Source organism: Phodopus roborovskii, unplaced genomic scaffold, assembly GCF_943737965.1.
Source record: "Phodopus roborovskii unplaced genomic scaffold, PHOROB, whole genome shotgun sequence".
Taxonomy (NCBI): Eukaryota; Metazoa; Chordata; class Mammalia; order Rodentia; family Cricetidae; genus Phodopus; species Phodopus roborovskii.
The window spans coordinates 18,725,905-18,745,019 of NW_026126407.1; the positions used below are offsets into that span (position 1 = coordinate 18,725,905).

A 19,115-nucleotide genomic window follows, 5' to 3' on the forward strand; every position below is an offset into this window, starting at 1 on the left:
TTTAATATTAAGCCTCAGAGTGTTATTTCATAAGCAGCTGTTGGGATCCAGTGGACAGGAGAGAAAATGGTCCAGGGGGACCAGTGGGACAGAGAAAACCATCCAACATCCTGGACAATTTATAAAATTAAGTCATGGTGGCCATACCTGGAATTATGTCATCCTTTATAACAGACTAGTTAGAGAAAATAGTTCTGAATTAATGGGAGGCTAAATAATTTACCATTAAAAAAAATACTTAAGTATGGGGCTGGGATAATGGCTCAGTTGGTAAGAGCTCCTGCTGTGAAAGAGAGGACCTGAGTTCAAATCCCCAATACCAACATAAAGGCAGATATGTTTGATCATGCCTGTGACCCCAGGGTGAGGAATGGAGATGGATGGCTCCTAGAGCTTACTAGCCACCCAGCCTAGCCAAACAGCAAGCTTCAAGTGCAATAAGAGAGTGTGTCTCAAAAAGTGTAGTGGAGAGCAAGACATGAAGACCCAATGTTATGCAATTAAATGATTACAAGATATTTAATACTAAAGGCTGAAATTTTATTTTATTTTGAGATAGGGACTCATTATGTACCCCAGACTGGCCTTAAACTCCTCATTTCCTGCTTCAGCTTTTTTATTTTTTTATTTTTTTGAGACAGTGTGTCTCTGTGTAGCCCTGGTTGTACTGGAACTCACTCTGTAGACCAGGAGAGGCTGCCACACTGCGATCCACCTGTTTTTGCCTACTGAGTGCTGGGACTAAAGGTGTGTGTCTCCACTCCCTGCCTTGCCTTAGTTTTTTAAGTGTTGGAATTGTAGGTGTGCATGACTATGCATAGCTACAGACTGAGTTTCTAATGGAAGAAATTCCAGGGCTGACAAGATGGTTCAGCAGGTAAAAGCACTTGCTGCTAAGTCCAGTGACCTGAACTGAAACCTTGTTGATACTTATGGAACAGTTATATTAGGTAGAAGTTGTCCTCAGACTTCCACATGTTTATTGTGGCATATGCACACACAAATAAAAACGACTGCAATTTAAACAATATCTGAAAATTTATATTCTGTCATAGCTTAATCTAAATAACACAAATGTAAAAGAAATAAGAAACTAAGGTCGCTAGTTTGGCCTTTTATGAAGAAAGATATATTATAAACAGCAGATCAACATACATAACTTTTCCTGTGTGTTTATGGCATTGACTTGAGAGTAGCATTAATTCTGGTCCTTCAAACCTGTTTTACTAGTTAATATGCAGACAAGCAGATGGTTTGTATCTGGGACTTTTATAAACCTCTTGAGATGTTTGACTTTACCTATTTGGGATCAAATATTGGTTACATCCAAGGATGCATCTGATCCGAATGTATTCAGACTCACAAACCTTCCCATAAGACACACATGTGGTTATACTACAAAGCTCTTATCCCTGAAGTAGACAGTTTTTCTAGACTCATTTGTGGGTGAACTGTTAGGTGGAGCACAAGGCAAGGCCCTGGGAAAAGCTACACACCCACGTGAGTGAAAAACACTGAAGCGGGATTTGAACTTAGGTCCCTGCTTTCACAGAAGATGCTGTTACCTACTGAGCCATCTCATATTTACCAATTTTAATGGCAAATCCTTTGGTCTTCCAAAGGTGAGTAGGATGGAATTAAACTGTGCAGACACAGAAGAGCAGGATGTAGTGCAATGTCTGCCACAAGGGCTTCTGAGAGGTCCACAGCAGGACACTAGGGGTTTTGTTATTCAGAAGACTAACAATATGGAAAAGCAGGGAAGATCCTGGAGAGGGAAAACAGATAAGTTTGCTGGGACCTTGGTGACCAGGGGCACTGGCAGGGAGGAGGTGGCAGAAGCATGGGTACAAAGAAAGGCTCTTAGTGACCACCTAAGCTCACTCTTCGTTTCCTCCTCTGCTGCATACTACACGTCTCTGCTAATGCCCCTTTAAAAGCCCATCTCAAAGGTGTCTCTCTAATCCTCCTTCTATGCCACTGTGTTCTCAATAATCTTCCTTAAATAGTAGGTCTGCTCTTAATCACTACTCAAAAACAAAAACACAATCCCACAGACTTAGTGGTTCCCCACTGCCTTACCAAAATAAGTATGAAGCTCTTTTTTGGAAATGCAGACTATTTGCAACAGGGCTCCAACCTGCTTTGATGGCTGTAACTCCCCAGGTGTCTACCTGTATTGTCTAGGAGCCAGCTGTATGTTTAGCAGGGTGTCTTTCAGGCCCTGGGTTGAGTTCCATCACTCACTCACCTTTATAGGAATCCCCTCAAGTACTTTTGCTTAAACTTTAAAGGTCAATTTATTTATTTTATGGGTATATGTGTGTGCCTGAGTGTGCGTACATGTGTACATGTGCTTGTGGAGGTCAGAAGAAGGTGGTAGATCCCCTGGAGATTAAGTTTTAGGGAATTGAGAGCCATCTGATGTGGGTGTTATGAACTGAACCTGAGTCCTCTACAAGAGCAGCAAGTGCTCTTAACTAGTGGGCTACCTCTCTAGCTCTTTTTAGCTAAAACTTTAACTTTTTTAAAGTTCTGCCATTATTGGTGTGTGTGTGTGTGTGTGTGTGTGTGTGTGTGTGTGTGTGTGTGTGTGTGTGCGCTATGGCATGTGGAGGTCAGAGGACAACTTTGTATAGTTGGTTCTCTTTTTTGTGGGTTCCTGAGATTGAACCCTGGTCACCAGGCTTGCATGACAAGAGCTTTTATTCACTGATACATCTCAGGGGCCCTAGTTAAAAAAGGTACAGCCCTTCACTTGATTTTGTCCCAAAATAATATGCAGTGCCTTATTAGATTTGCTGAAGATATGTTCTATATCTTAAGCACTGTCACTCAGAAGTAGACTGACTGGATGAGACAGAAGGAAGAGAACGATGTTCATCTCATTTCTCATACATTAAAATCCGGTACCTGAGCTTGCTTGGTTTCAGACCCCCAGTGGATGCACTCAGCAGCCTGGTATTCCCAAAGCCCAGAGAGGGGGGTCTGCTCAGGGACTCCAGTGAAGGACTCTTTCGGAGGTAAGGGTCTGACTTCCGGTCCTCAGCCCTTCCCTTCAGAAGATCTGTGTGAATAATAACATTGTCACCCATTTCTAAAGGGAAGAAATCTGACTGGTTATCATACTTTATTATCAAACACAAAGACATAGCTACATAGGTATACTCCTACATATACATATATACATACATACATACACACACACATATAAATTGTTTGTTTCTGGAATAAATAAAAATGCAAATAGGGGTATGATATTTTCTAGAAAGAATTCTCCAGGCAGGACTACCCATATAAACTATAAAACCTTGTGCCAGGGTGGATGGATAGTTCAGTTGTTCAGACTGTTCACTGCGCAATCATGAAGACCTGAGTTCAGATCCCAGGAAGCTAGAATGTCCTGCGCACTTCTGTAACCGGTCTTGATGAGATGGAGACAATGAGAATTGCTGGTGCTTATTATTAACACATAGCTTCACCAAGGAAATGAGAAACTCAAATTGAGGGAGAGACCCTTCTCCAAAAGGATTAGGTAGTGAATGATAGGAACACTCAGTATCTTCTTTTGGCCCCCTCTTATGTTCACAGATACACAAACCCACATTCACATTCACACATGACGACAACAACAACAGAAAACAGCAAACAAAGAAATAAATATAAAATATATCTTTTTAAAAAGCATCTACTGGGGCTGGAGAAATGACCCAGTGATTAGAAGCCCTGGCTAGGTTCAATTCCTAGCACCTACATGGTGGCTCACAACCATCTGTAACTCCAGTTCTGAGGGATCCAACACACCCTCTTTTGGCCTCCACATGTACCAGGCACATACGTGGTACACAAACATACATGCAGGTAAAATACCCACACAGCAGAGAATGGAAGAGTCTAGTGCCAGAGCAGTCCTTTGTTCAAAAATGATTCTAAACTCTCAGACAGTGATCAGGGCCCTTCTAAGAGCCCTGTGCAGCTACCCAGTTAGGACCGCCACTCCTCTCTCTCGCTCTGCCTCTAACTAGTGTGGTTTGCTTTATGCTGCGGATATCCCAGAGAAAAAGCTGGTAGGAAAACGTCTCACGTGACTTGTCAGGTCACAGACAGCAGCAGACAAAAAGTGGGAAACCAAGAACAACAGCCCGCAGGAGAAAAAGCTGTTCCAATTACAGGCTTATAAAGTTCACTAAACCAAACAGAACCCTTTCTTTGTAAGGCTCCTTTCTGCTGTTGTATTAGTATTAGTGGGAACAGGCACAAAAATGAGCGGGATCCTCCAGATATCTCTCACAGGATCATAATAGTGGAGCAGAGCAGAACAGAAAGTATTTGAGGCTGGCTCATACAGAGTGGGAGCTGGAGCTGTGAGACTTAGGTGGTTTAGCTGAACATCACAGGACAGCTGGGGCCCGGCTGGGGCCACCTCCTGTCACCCGGTCACAGAAAAAAACAGCACCTCTTCAGCTAATAGCCACCAATTACGGGCAAAGTTGGGGGGTGAGGCCAATTAGGTCCAAAAAGCAGAGAAAAACAATTCTACATCATTGAAGAGCAAAACAAAAACAGAACATTAATCTGCAGTTAGGGATGACCTCAGTGTTGACAAGCAGTTGCTGGAAATAGCTAGAAGCAAACAATTTTCACTATGCAGTCCTTTATTATAGTAAATAGAGTCATCATCAGGAGACAGGTGCCTGGGGGGGGGTAAGAAGGAGGATGGCAGCCAATGAGCTCCACAACAGTAATTGTGGTCTCGACTTTATTATTTATCTTGTCAATCAAAAGAATGGTTCTTTAGATAATTAGGAAATCTGGAAGTTGGTAGAATAGACTGAAAAAGACATAAAAACTACAATCACTAACAGAGAACTACATTTTATGTTGTATAGCTTTTACCACAATTTTAAAAAATCACCTAGTAATAGTCATGCAAGTAAACTACTCCCCATTTTACACCACATAATAGAGTATGTGCTATATTACATAATGATGCATATATTTAAGTCAGACAGGTTTTCAATCTTATGTTTTGGCCTCCACCCTCCATTTCTGGGAAAGAGGTGCTAAGACTTGAATGCCTTTGAGTTGTAGCCATACTCATTTACCAAGCCCTGGGATGCCTATGCTCCATAAATGAAACAGCGAAAACTAGATGGCAGTGCATCTCTTTATAATACTCTGTAAACCAATGGCTCTCTCACACAAAAATTCTTTTCAAAACTCCTCTGTGGGCTGGAGAGATAGCTCAGGGTAACAACATTGTCTGTTTTTGCAGAAGACCTGAATTCAGTTACCAGCATTCACATAGCTGCTCACACGTGTCTGTACTAGATTCTGGTTTCTGAATCCTCTTCTGGCCTCTCGAAGCACTGCACACATGCTGCACACATATACAATACGTATACATACATACATACATACACACACACACACACACACACACACACACACACACACACACACACACCAACAACAGCAACAACACTCTGTCCAGGGCCTACAGGATATATCAGGGGGTAAAGGCGATTGTTGCACAAGTCTGATGACTTGAGTTCAATCTCTGGAGACCATGTAAAAGTAACAGGAGAGAACCAACTCCACTAAGTTGTTTTCTGACCTCCATATATGTGCTGTGGTAGTGCATATTTACACATACATTACCTACACATGTAGTGATAAGCAAAATAAACACCACCACCCTCACTGTCCACTGAGAGCACTCCTGGCTGGTCACTCAAGAATACTGATGGAGATGTACAAATTTAATGTTCTTTTATTGACTTTTTACAAACTTCCTGACATAGAAGCCACTCCACAGTCTGGGGATCAAGGAGTAATTCTGAATTTCGAGTTTTATTAAGCAAACATTTCACAAGCTTCAGCTGCAACATATAATGATTCCTCCCATGAATCTGAGAAAAAAATAAACGGAAAGCTTTCTGGAAAGGTTCAGGACTTCAGATGCCACTAGGAATATTCGTGGGAAGAAGTAAAAACTTCAGTATAGATGGGAGTTTGGAAGCAGCTGATCCCAGCCCTCGGTGATGACTTTGAGGGGTCTCAGATGTCAGTGGTGGGGAATCACTGAAGGTGTGAAAACAGCAAAGGCACTAGGCTGGCAATGGAACCCAAGGTGGCGACTGAACCGCCGCATCTCAGTGATGAGTTGTTTCTTACGAGGAGCAAAGAAAGTAATTCCTTGAGAGAGAATCCCTACCTGGTAAAGGTGATGTGAACATTTGAAATAAATCAAATGATTCAGAACATGACATGAACTCAGGAGGAAAGCCACCTTTTGAGGGGAGTGAGTCTGATTTGGAAAGAAGTGCTATGTGGGAAAAGGCCCTTGGGAAAGGCAAGGTAAGGTGCCACTGGTGTCTTATTTTAGGAATTCCCACCATTAATCCAGCTTCAGCAAGTACCACCTGACCAAAGTCAGTAGACATCAACATTCAAGGCAAGAGCCTCTGCCAGGAAAAAGATGCTTAGTTGCTGAAGGCTGAGATGATTATCTGTGATAATGTAGCTATTAAGCAAGCTATGGGTATTTTTAGATGTACTGCTGTTGCATACTTAAATCACAACACAGAGTAAGCATAACTTTTTGTGTCTTGCTTCACTGTGATACTAGCTTAGTACAGGGGACTGGAACCAAGCCTGCAGAAAACTCACTAACATTGACTAGAGAAATAGCACTGTCCTTTTTTTCTGAACAGGCTCATCAGACAACAGCAAGGAAAATGATTAGCAACAAGTATTTCTATGATGCCCACAACAAACCAGACAGGGTCCTCAGTGTTTTAAATGAATTAATCCAATCCTTCAAGTGACCCTATTAAGTAAAGGTGCTTCTTCTTCTTCCTTTTTATTTTTGATTTTTAAGTCAATTTTATTTTAAGTTATGTATATGTGTATGAGTGTGAATTTGTGCACATGAGTACAGGTGCCTCCAGCAGCCAGAAGAGGGTGTTAGATCCCCTGGAGTTACAATGACAGTAAGCAACCTGATGCAGGTGCTGGGAAGCAAATTCAGGTCCTCTGTAAGAGCAGCAAGTGCTGAGCCATCTTTCCAGCCCTAGAAATGTTTCCATCTTAGAGATGAAGAAACCAAAGTCAAAGCTGGGATAGGAATGGCAGTGCCGAGAGACTCAAGGCCAAGCAGGGCTTCTCTGACCTCCCTTTTATTGGCAACCGCTCTGTGCCATCAGCACTGGAGGCCAGCAGGAATGAGGATGTGACCTATGAAACCCACTAATTGCAACCTCAGCTACACTGTCAGGGTGTGAATTTAAAAAGGATGCAGTGCAACAAGGGGAAGAGGCTAAAAATGGTGCATTTTAAGGCCTGGAGTCAGTGGACAAACACAAAGCCAGACAAGGGTTTTTGCATAAGATAGTAAGTTTTTTAAGAATAGAAGGTATTGTCTTCAGATTACATTTATTAAAAAGAAGAAGAGAAAGAGGGGGGTGGGGAGAAAGCCAGGTAATGATGGCACAAGCCTTTAATCCCAGCACCTGGGAGGCAAAGGCAGATGAATCTCTGAGTTTGAGGCCAGCCTGGTTTACAGAGTGAGTTCTAGGACAGCCAGAGCTACACAGAGAAACCCTGTCTGGAAACACCAAAAACCAACCAACCAACCAACCAACCAACCAACCAACCAACCAACCAACCAACCAACCAAACAAACAAAAATCAAATCCAGCCAGGCCGGCATCTGTCTTGCATCCACACACACTGAGGAGGGCTGCAAGAAGGAGGCATTTCTTCTAGTGTGAGCTGCACATTTGCATCGGATGGGCAAAATGTGCACCCCAAGGGGATGGAATCATCAGAAATAAATGCCACCGAGTTCATGTTCAAGCAATGGAAAAGTAAACACCACTAAAATAGGACAAAAGTATTGTGTTTTTAGTCATTTACCTGAGAGGGGCAGATCTGGCAAATCCAAGCGCTGAGCCATCCCTTTGCTGGCTGGCCGCATGGTGCTGTAGGTTGAATGTCTCTGTCAAAAAACAAAACAAAATGAAACAAAATCAAAGGGCACATCAGCATGATGAGCTCGCCCCATGAGAACAGCAGTGCACAAGTGCACACTGCTGTGCTTGCACACAATTCTTAAGCACATGGTCACACCCTAGGGAGCTTTTAAAACAACGTATTTTTTCAAGTTGTAATAAGTCCAACTGGCTTAAAGAGAACAAATAATGAAAAGTTAATCCCCAGTTCACTTCTACCACTTCTTTTTCCCAGTGGTAATTGTTATTAATCTGCTTTATGAATATCCTTTCTGGAATATTCCATACATTCTCAAGGATAAATGTAAACATAGAGTTTTAAGTGAGGTGGAACAGCATGCCTATGATCTCAGCACTGGAAAGCAGGGACAGGAGAATCCTGGAGTGATGGGGAGGGGTGCAGAAAAGGGGGAATTTGCTGACTAGCTAATCTAGCAAATTGGTCAGCTCCATGTTCATGTCAAAAAATAAGATGGAAAGCTACGAGGAAGATACTTGATGTTGACCTCTGACCTTCACCTACACGTGCACAAACATGCAAACCTGCACAGACACGCATTCACATATGCACATAACACTAACACACACACACACACACACACACACCTATCTACCTTTTGGATTTCAATGGTCAAAGGGTATACACAAAAATGATTCATATCACCAACCAGGAAAATGCAAATCAAAACCAGGAGATATCATTTCACTCCAACTCTTAAGACCATTATTTAAAAACAAAAGAAAATAGCAAGTATTGGTGCTGATATGAAAAAAAATTAGGCCTGTATGCACTACTGGTGGGCATATATTGATGCTAGAGAAAAATAAAATGAAAGTTCCTCAAAAGATTCAAGCCTGCACAGGACATTTTCTTGATTAATGATTGATGTGGGAGAGTCCAACCCACGTGGGCTGGTGGTCTTGAATGGTATGAGGAAACAGACTGGGCAAGCCATGGGGTGTAAGCCAGTAAGCAGCACTCTCCTGTGGCCTCTGTAAGTTCCCTGCCTTGCCCTGAGTTTCTGAAATGAAATAAGCCCTTTTCTCCCCAAGTTGCTTTGGGTCATGATGTTTTATCACAGCAATAGAAATCCAAATTAAGACACAGGCATAAAGAAAAAGTGTGGTAATCACAGGACAATATGGCATGTTGAGAACCACAAGGCTGGTTCTCTTTCTACCTTGATGAAGTCTGGTTAGGCTTAAAAGGCAAATGCCTTTACTCACTGAGCCATCTCAACAACCTAGGGGTTTTCTTTTTTATTTGTAGTGCTGGAGACTGACTCCATGGCCTTGTCTATACCAGGCAAGCACTCACTACAGAACTACACTCCAGCTCTTTGTTTAAATCAAGAAAAGTAACCAAGACTCATGGTGACCCCAGATACTCAGAAGGTTGAGGCAGAGGGATTAAAAATTCAAGACTTACCTAGGGCTTGGGAGACTTAGCAAGACCCTATCTCAAAAAACAAAACAAGAGCTGGGGGCATAACTCAGTGGTAGAGAGCTTGCCTAGTATGTTCAATTGCCAATGTCACAAATGTATTTCTCAAATACACTTGGTGGTTACCCACTAAGACAAGAATACATATTTTCTTTCTTTGTTACTATGGTGAATTCCTGATTCTTCTCAATAGTTAAAACCTTGCATTCTTGGAACAAATATCCTTTGACTTGTTTTTCATACACTGTTCAATTAGGTTTGAGAAAATTTTGTTCAAGATTATACATGAAGGTTCATGAGAGACTCACCTTTTAATTGTCCTGTCTTTTCTGTTCTTACCAGAAGTAATATAACCCTGGCCCAGGAGTTGAAAAGTTTATCACTTTCTTTCTAGTCTTTCCTTGAATCCATGATTAACTGATGTTATTCCCCTCCTTACATGTTTGAGATTTTATTATTAAGCATTCTGGGTCTGATGTTTCCTTTGTAGAAATAATTTAAACTCCTGGCTACTAAAATAAACATAAACTTTTATGACTTTCAAAGATTTTTCAAAGTTATTAGCACAAAGTGATAATTTATAATATTTTATTATCATTATATGAGATTTTTTTAAAAAAAGGTTTATTTATTTATTTTTAGTTCTATGTGTCTATGTGTGTGTGCTGTGTGTGAGGATACCAGGGGAGGTCAAAAGGAATCCCTGGAAGCAATTATTCTCCTTCAGTTGCTCTGTCACTTTATGGAGAAACTGTCTTGTCCTGGCTCCCTTGACACCAGAGGTCCAGCCCTGAGTGTTCTATAGTGTTTCTGTCTTTAGTAGTTTTAACTGATGCACCCGCATGTGGCTCTCTGTACACTTCTAGCTTGGGTTCATTGTCATTCTTGCCTATGGCTGGACTCTTCCATCAGCTCTCAAAACTCTTGGCTTCATCTCTTTACATCTCTCTCCTGCCAGCTCTAATCCCATCCCTCTCTAGGAACCCCTCCACAGATCTTTTCACCCCCACCCCACCCCACCCCAATATACACCTTTTGTTTTGTCTTTTCTTTTCAAGATGGGTTTTCTCTGTGCAACAGCTCTGGCTGTCCTGGAATTTGCTTCATAACCAGGCTGGTCTCAAACTCAGAGATTTGCCTGCCTCTGCCTCCTGAGTGCTGGAGTTAAAAGTGAGTGCCACAACCACCTGGCTCATTCTTCCATTATTATCTGCATTTCAGCTTAACTATTTCTGCTGTATTGTAGTCAGTCCCTCAAATGTCCCTAGTAAATGTTTAATTTATAACTTAATTTATACATTTGAGTTTTTATTTAAGTCATGTGATTTGATTTTTTGGGGGGGCAGGTTGTTATTATTTTATTTTATTTTGAGACAGGGTTTCTCTGTGTAGCCTTGATTGTCCTAGAATTAGATCTGTAGATCAGGCTGGCCTTGAACTGAGAGATATACCTTTCTTGGCCTTCTTAGTGCTGGCATTAAAGTCATGTGCCACCACACTCAGCCTAAGTCATGTTATTTTTAATGGGTTCTTTTTTATAGTTGTTGTTTGTGCTGGTATTTATTTTCTTGGCTGAATTCATCTCTTCTCTTAAAAATCTGTGTCTAATACCATTAATATATGGATCTGCTATGCCTGTTTCTGTTGTTTATTGTTTGTTGTGACTTTTTTTAAAGATTTTTTATTATGTATATGGCGTTCTGCTTCTATGTATGTTTGCATACCAGTACAAGGCATCGTATTATAGATGTCTGTGAGTCACTATCTGGTTGTGGGAATTGAACTCAGAACCTCTGAAAGAGCAGCCAGTGCTCTTAACCTCTGAGCCATCTCTCCAACTCCTTTGTTGTGAGTTTTACTCTTTCAGGGTCATCTATTCTATGTGCCTGGGATTATATGAACTGACTAGAGGACTCTGATTTTGGACACAAATAGCTGTGCCAGGTGGGAGTGGTACAAGTCTTTAATCCCAGTACTTGGGAGGCAGAAGCAGGTGCATCTCTGAGTTCAAGGACAGCCAGACTACAAAAAGAAACCCTGTCTCAAAAAACAAACAAACAAGACAAGAAAGGAAGGAAGAAAGGAGAGAGAGAGAGAGAGAGAGAGAGAGAGAGAGAGAGAATAACTGTGAGGTAAGGTTCCTATTTGACACTGCCTTCCTCAAAAGATTTATTTTTGCTTCCAGGAGTTGGTGAAGGTGGGAACAGTACCTAGACACAAATTCATGTTTCTGTGGTTTTAAAAACTTAACAAATGAGCAGGCATGGTGGTGCATGCTTTTGATCTCAATATCTGGGAGGCAGAGTGAGTAGATCTCTGTGAATTCAAGGCCTGCCTGGTTTACATAGGAGGCTCTAGGCCAGCCATGGCTACACAATGAGACCCCGCCAAAAAGAAAAACTCTTTAACAAAATAAAGGCTTCTTTGATACTAAGGAAGACTATTTTAATAAGCTAATAGAAAGATACTTAAATGATAACAAAAATCCCAAAAACCATGGAAGAAAACACAGAACTGGGTCTCTTTAGTAGAAACGCTTCAGGAAAAACAAGAAAAACCATGTCTTCAGTAAAAGGAAATTACAATGTTACAAGATAAAACAGTCACTCCTTAAAAAAAAAAAAAAAAAAAGGCATGTGGCTTGCTATGTGTGTAGGTATATGCATGAGTACAGGTGCCTGCTGAAGAGGCTGGAGTTACCAACAGTGTGAGGCTCATGTGAGTGATGGAAACTGAATCTGGGTCCTTTGTAAGAGTACTAAGTCCACTTAACCACGAGTCATCTCTTCAGCCCCTAATAGGAGCATTCTGTATAAACATATAGGTTAAAGGAAATGCATCAAAGTGTCTTATAAACAGGAAAAAGGCCAAAAAACATAGAAAAGTGGTCAGCATGAATATAAGCACATACCTGGAAGATGTAAAACAACATGACATAGTCATGTATGAGAAAATGCACAGCCCACAGAGTAAAACCAAGTGTCACCTCACTTACTGAAATCCATGACTTGTACCGACTGTCAGAAATCTTGGGAAACAGTACTTTATATGTGAACAAAGTATACATGGAAGGAACACATCTATCAAGTGTTTCAATGTGCAAGGGCAGAGACAATCCATCTCCCCTTTTTAGTAGTACACATCCCACTTCTAGGAATGGACTTCTGGAGTCCTAAGGACTAGCTCCCTCATTGCTCACTATTATAAGAGACTGGAGAGCTAAAGGATATGCTTCCTAAACTTCTTTAGCTTGGTTCAGCATGTCACCCGGCTTCTGTCAGACAGGCCCATTCTCAAAACTCTGGAAGGTGCCAGGAGGGTACAGCTGACCTTTTCTTCTTCTGCTGGCTGTGGAAGCATTTGCTTTCCTGTTGTAGAGGAGCTCTAGTGTCTGGTCCCACAGCTGTGGGTATTATGAGGCAAGGGTTTTGCTGGCCTGGATGCACATATGGTAGTATATAGTCCTGAAGCTGATCTTAGGTCTTGACAGAGGCCATGGTCCTAAGTAAACTCTTAGTGAAGGATGTTCTGAATCAAGCAAAAACAGAAGCATGTTTAAGGGGCAACTTGAGATGTCAGAAAGCCTTTCCCACAAGCTCATCAAGGCTTTATTATCTCTTCCAGTCTTGAAGTACCAAAGCCTCTGAACTAAATTCCTTTCTGCTAACTAGAGCAATTTCCAACATTTTTAAATGAATCCTGATACGCTCTCATACAGAAATAGTGCCTCAAGACGTCAAAAGTTTGCACAAGGACCTTCACTGTTCTGTTTTTGTACTAAGTTAAATCTACAATGATAGAAACAGCCATCAAGAGTAATTAAGTAACTATGATCTAGATGTGGGCTTTAGAAAAGAATGGCTATTTCAATAAAGATTAACATTAGAAGTTCCTTTGATATAATCCTCCACTTGATTAAACAGAAATTCATTGGGCTCTACTGTGATGTGACAACTGCCACCTACTATGTTAGCCAAGAGACCTAGTAGTGAACAAAATACCAAGTATCTCTGTTGTCACAGGTCTTACACTCCAATACTAAAGTGAAATGAGTACTGGAGGGATGTATACTCTAAATCTATAAGTCCTCTTGCTCCACAGGCACACACACATATGCTCAAAGAACACCCTCAGGTGTTTACACAAAGAGCTGCCTCTGGGGTTCTTCATACCTGCATTGGAGAGACAGCAGCTGCTGGAGCAGTCCTCACTGGGATCCCACTCAGGGGGCTTCTGGGAGTCTTGTGGACAGAAATACTCTGTCCGGCTCCACCTGCCAAGAAGAGATTGGAACATAAATGCTTAAATCCAGTTCAAAATTGCAAACAGTAGTTTTTGATGTTATCTTTTTTTGGTGACTTAAAAAATCTCACGATGAGCTGAAAGTAGTGGCGTACAAGTTAGACCCAGCACCCAGGACTCAGGACTTGGGAGAGAGGCAGAGGTCAGCCTGATCTACACAGCAAGCTCCAGGACAACCAGTGCTACGTAGAGAGACCTTGTCTCAAGACAAAGCAACAGGACTCCCACAATGTTAGGAATAATGGTTACTCTCTTATCCTTCTGTCCTTTGCACTAGAGCTGGAGAAAGAAAAAGTGAACTGAGAACTGGTCTCAGACATCGACATTGGAGGAAAGGGAATATGTGATGAGCTTTCTCTCGGGGAGAAGCAACAGGAACGTTAATGCACAAATCATTACTGATTACTCATGCTCTATCTACAGACTGACTCACTGGGTTTTCCTGCCTCTCAAAATATATTGCCTAATCTTAATCTAAGCAATTTGGAAACTACTTTAGCAGAGACAAGCAGATCATCTTAGCATTAACCACTTTTCCAGTTTTCCAACACAGAGCACATTTGTGACAGTCAAAAGAAGGAAGCTATGTCTATTATGAACAGAAGTACAATGTTTCTTTAACATACTATATTTGTGCATATGCTCAAAGTATGAATGTGTAATTGCCTCCTGTATGTAAGGTGCACAATCAAAGGGAAATTGTGAGTCAGTCAGACTATTCCAGGAAAGGCTGCCAACCAATCCGAGATCAGATGCAACAGACAGCTCACATGTAAGACCAAGCAGAAAGACATCCAACAGCATATTGTAAGTGAGGAATAGTTGAGACTCCCAACAACTGGGCCAAACGCACACAGGTGGTTTGTTTCCTGGGAGATAAAACTGCTGGCCATCCTTGCTGGTTCTCAGAACACAGGAAGGTGTCCCTGAAAGGGATGACTCTGTGAGGCAGGGAAGGAATGAAGGGGTACTACAGGAAGTAGAAGAAGGAATGAGGCTGCCTCAGTATTACCCATGACCTCACAGCCTCAGCAAGAGTGGCATGAGCTAGAGTGAACGCTTGGTTCCATCAGTTGGGGCCAGTGTAACAGAGACATGCTTGATATGTGGGCTAGAGTTTAAATGCAGACTTTTATAAAATACCTGAATGTCCTAAGTCAAATGACTTAATCAGTGACTTTACAGTGGTTGCAGACTCTGAAGGAGCTGAAGATGTTCTGTTGACATAGACTCCATGCCATCGGCCAGCAGCATCAACTTCTGAGGGCTCTGACTCTTCATTCACAGGTCTGCATGGCAAAGAGCACATCAAATTGAAAAGGTGGAGGATGTCCTCAAGGGGAAAAGACAGATGGAAAACAAAACAAAATAACAACACAAAACAAACAAACAAACAAAAAAAAAACAATGTGGACAAAATGCGCAAAGCTGGAAGGGGAAATCCCAAGTTTCAAATTAGTTTTCTGAATTTTAAGTTATTTTTTATACTTTCTTAGTCAACAGTCAGAAATAATATTTATAAATTGAATGATATCTCTCAGTGAAAATATCTCTGCAAGTGTGAAAAAACATACAAGCATTATTTATCACAAATAACTGTCAGCAGTATACACAATGGACTGGCCTGTTGGCACATGCTCCAAACCTCAGGTGGCACACTCAGCGGTTGGATAGGTGAATCCCAAGACTGTTTCTTAGACTTAGATTGCCAATCAGAGACTTGGGCCAGGGCCAGGACATGAGGCATTTACTATATTGACACAGACTGTAATAGAGACAAAGTGTTCCTGGGGTTAGGAACAGTGGTTGCAGCTTTCTAAACAGACAGGCAACCTCCTGGTTTAGGGTTCCCATCATGGTAAAGGCAACAGGTCTTCCTGTAGTCTGGTTGTGTTGTAATCAGAAAGCTTTTCCTGGAAGCTCAGGCTGCAATCTAGTTGATTCAGTTTTCTTAGCAAGTCTGCAAGTTACTTAACATTTTTTTCTGCCTAAGCCAACTAAAGCTTACATTACATTACATACACCAGAGTCCTTCTTCATATGATGCTTGCTCTCTGAGACTAAGAATGGGAAATTCTGGGCAAAGCTTCCACTCTCATGCAAATTTTCTATATGTTGTGTGATTTCTACACACCAGTAGAGACTCACAGGGCAGACTATTAAAGACAGGTCATATGATTGGGCTCTCATGTGTGGCTTTCTTATCTAGGATTTTAGGATGTCATTTAATATCCTTGTGAATGAGCCAAGATGAGAATTCCCAACCTCCTTGTTGCTAAATCACTGCACTTTTTATTATATCATATTGCCACAGCTGTTATGCAAGATGACTAATTCATGAGAAAGGCTCAAACAGAATATTTCTGGAAATACATTTTAATAAGGTCAGTGAAGGTTTAAAATATTTCCCAATTTTTTGAAACTTGCCTAACTATGCATAAGTTCCTACGATTGAATTTACTTGTCCTTAATTCTCTTTGCTTTCTTCTATTGCTCTATGATCAACACAAATAGGCTAAATTTAAGTGAGGCAGAATTAAAGCACACAAACTACTCTGCCCTATACTCTTCACTGCACTGCCCTTCTTTTTGGGTAGGGGAAAAAAATCAGTAAACTGAAAACTTCCTTGGGAAAAACTACCAGGCATTTCAGAAGTGGTAAGGGACTGATTTTTTTTTTTTTTTTAATAATTCCTAGTGATTTGATGCAAAGAGGTGGTTGTTTTGTTTCCCACCTTGTGTTACATGGTATAAAATCATATGGTGAGCCAATGTGATTGTGTGACCTGAGGCCCCAGATACTTAGGAGGCCAAGGGAAGACCACTTGTGCCCAGGAATTTGAGGCCAATCTGGGCAAAATGGGAAGACACTGCCTCAAAATAAATAAATGGATTAAAGAACAAAGGAAAATTAGCAAGTGGATGTGCAGAAAAAAACATGGAGCCATATTAAGAAGATATCAGGTCTGGATAGAAAAAAAAAGTCTTATTCCCACATCAGCAACTCTGGAGCACATGAAACAGTGGGCCACTGTCCATCTTATTTAACTGGTTTACTGCCAAAGAGCAACCAAGGCAGGTCATTTAAAAAACGTTATTTACATGTCATTCCTTGTTAATTTAATAGGAATAAAATGGAGGACCCTACATACAACTTAGTTATCTAAGTTTTCCAGTGGTTTGAAACAACAAACAATAAGTGGAAAGATTCATTTAAGCTTCATAAGGAAACAGCAATTTAAATTAATATAAAGGATGCCTGTTTTCACATATCCAAAGATGATACTCACTGACCAATCAGCTGGCTTGGCTTTAACATTATGAATTAGTCTGAATATTATCATCCGAAAATTTGAAATGATCAGACATCTGAAATAAGGGCTGGAGAGATGACTCAGCTTTGATTGCTCTTCTGGAAGATCCAGGTTCGATTCCCAGCACCCACACAGCGGTTCACAATGGTCTGTTACTCCGGTTCCAGGAGATCAAATGCCCTCTTCTGATTTCCAAGGGCACAAGGAATGCATGTGGTATATATACATACATGCCAACAAAAAATTCATATATATGTATATATAAATATGTTGATAAATATTCTTTACAAAAATTCTACAATCTTTTGAATACCAATATGATGCCACTAGGAAATTCCATCCTTGACCCCATGTGAAAAGTATAAAACAAAGTCACCTTCAAGCTACATAAAACATACACCTTCAGGTATATGAAACATCACTGAATTTGATGAGAAGGCCTGGGTCACAATGCCTCAGATATCTAATTATACATATGTAAATATCTAAAGGAAAACAATGAAAAAAAATCCTATAATCTAAAACACTCAAATAAAGAATACTTCACCCATACTTTAATTGTATACAAGCCTGAATTCCTTGTACTAGGTTGTCTAAGAGTTGTTATGGTCTGAGCAATAAATGAATGATTAATTTATTGTGTTCCCAAGAGGAAGATGAATTCTATATACTATAAAGGATATTAAGAAATATTTAATCATATAGCCAGGAATATCTTAGCAAATTTTGTAAACAAAGGGCAAAGTGCAAGATTATACACGTGGCTACACCAACTTTTCAAGGCCAACTCTAGCCTTTAGGTTGAATCACGTGTGGAGTCAAACATGCCTTGAAACCTAAGTCACCCAAGAGCACAGTTTCTGTTGGTTTCAAAATATGAACACAAACACTCCAGTGTTTAGTAACACATTAATTTCCTCTACAGCAGTGTGAAGTTTCCTCTTTTCCTTAGCCACATCCTGTAAGAGATGGCTAGTTTCTGGTTAGGAATCCCATCAAAAAACAAACAAAACATGTCTGCTACCACATATAAAGCTGCGACAGTAACTTCCATTAAAAGAACGCACATGACAGATCCCTACTGCACATGCTAGGAGGTATAATATGTCACAAAAACCATTATCTGAATCCCAGCCCTGGGGAGGGTAAGGAAGGAGTATCTAACAGTTTAATTTTCTACAGAAATCACTTATATTATTTAATTTAGAGGAAAACCATGACAAAGGCTACATGGGCCTTAAGTAATGGATCTGGTGTACCAACTGGGTTTGTGGTAGAGTATACTTTTGTCAAATTCTCTGTAGTATGTGAACATTCTGGGAGAGGTACACACATTTGAGTGTCAATATACCTAAAAACAAACAAACAAACAAACAAAAGGCTATTGATACTCATTTCACTATTCTCTTAGTTCATTACTTTGCATGTAGAAGCTGGCAGCCCATAATCTAAGAACAGAAAAACGGAGGCCAGATACTCTGGTGCATGAATGCAAAAGGGTTATATTATTTGTCAAAAGGCTACATTTCCCATCAACCACTGCAGATGTCCACAGCTTGGCTGCAGGTCCACCTTATGTGTCTTATGTCATAATCTACTATATGTATACATTCATCTTTGATGACTTTCCCTACAAATATCCTCCTAGCTTCTCTCACTGCTTACCTTGTTTGGCCGTGGAACAAAGCTTTCAAATGATGTTGATTTTCTGTACCACTTGGTGCCATTCTCTACTTTGGTCCAAGTATAAGTGAGCTCTTATATATTATGATTTTTAAAGTATTTAAATGTTAACTTTACTTAGCAACTGTCACATCACAACGTTGATATGCTTTCACATTGTCAGACCATGAAAAGGAATGGTCCCACCCACCGCATGCTTACACCTGCCACACTGGAACAATATAATAAAGCCTGGTCCCAGGCTTCTCCCAGTGCCACCATGAGTGTCTATCAGTCTCCTCTGTCCATCTAAGTTTCAAGTTTCAGCTTAGCCGCTGAAGTTTATTTCTTTTTATGTCCTGACTCAGTGCCTTTGAA

At 40.8% G+C, this 19,115-nt stretch overlaps 1 protein-coding gene across 3 annotated transcripts in view; it reads right to left on the reverse strand.

Moving 5' to 3' along the window:
* Specc1 (sperm antigen with calponin homology and coiled-coil domains 1) overlaps positions 1–19,115 on the reverse strand; it is a 258,219-nt gene that overhangs the window by 62,194 nt on the left and 176,910 nt on the right. For all 3 annotated transcript variants that reach the window (XM_051180438.1, XM_051180440.1, XM_051180439.1), the window contains 4 exons: positions 14,905–15,050; positions 13,632–13,732; positions 7,921–8,002; positions 2,914–3,067 (listed from right to left, as the gene is read on the reverse strand). In XM_051180438.1, the coding sequence (XP_051036395.1) occupies positions 2,914–3,067; positions 7,921–8,002; positions 13,632–13,732; positions 14,905–15,050 (483 nt within the window). The remainder of the gene's footprint in view (positions 1–2,913; positions 3,068–7,920; positions 8,003–13,631; positions 13,733–14,904; positions 15,051–19,115) is intronic.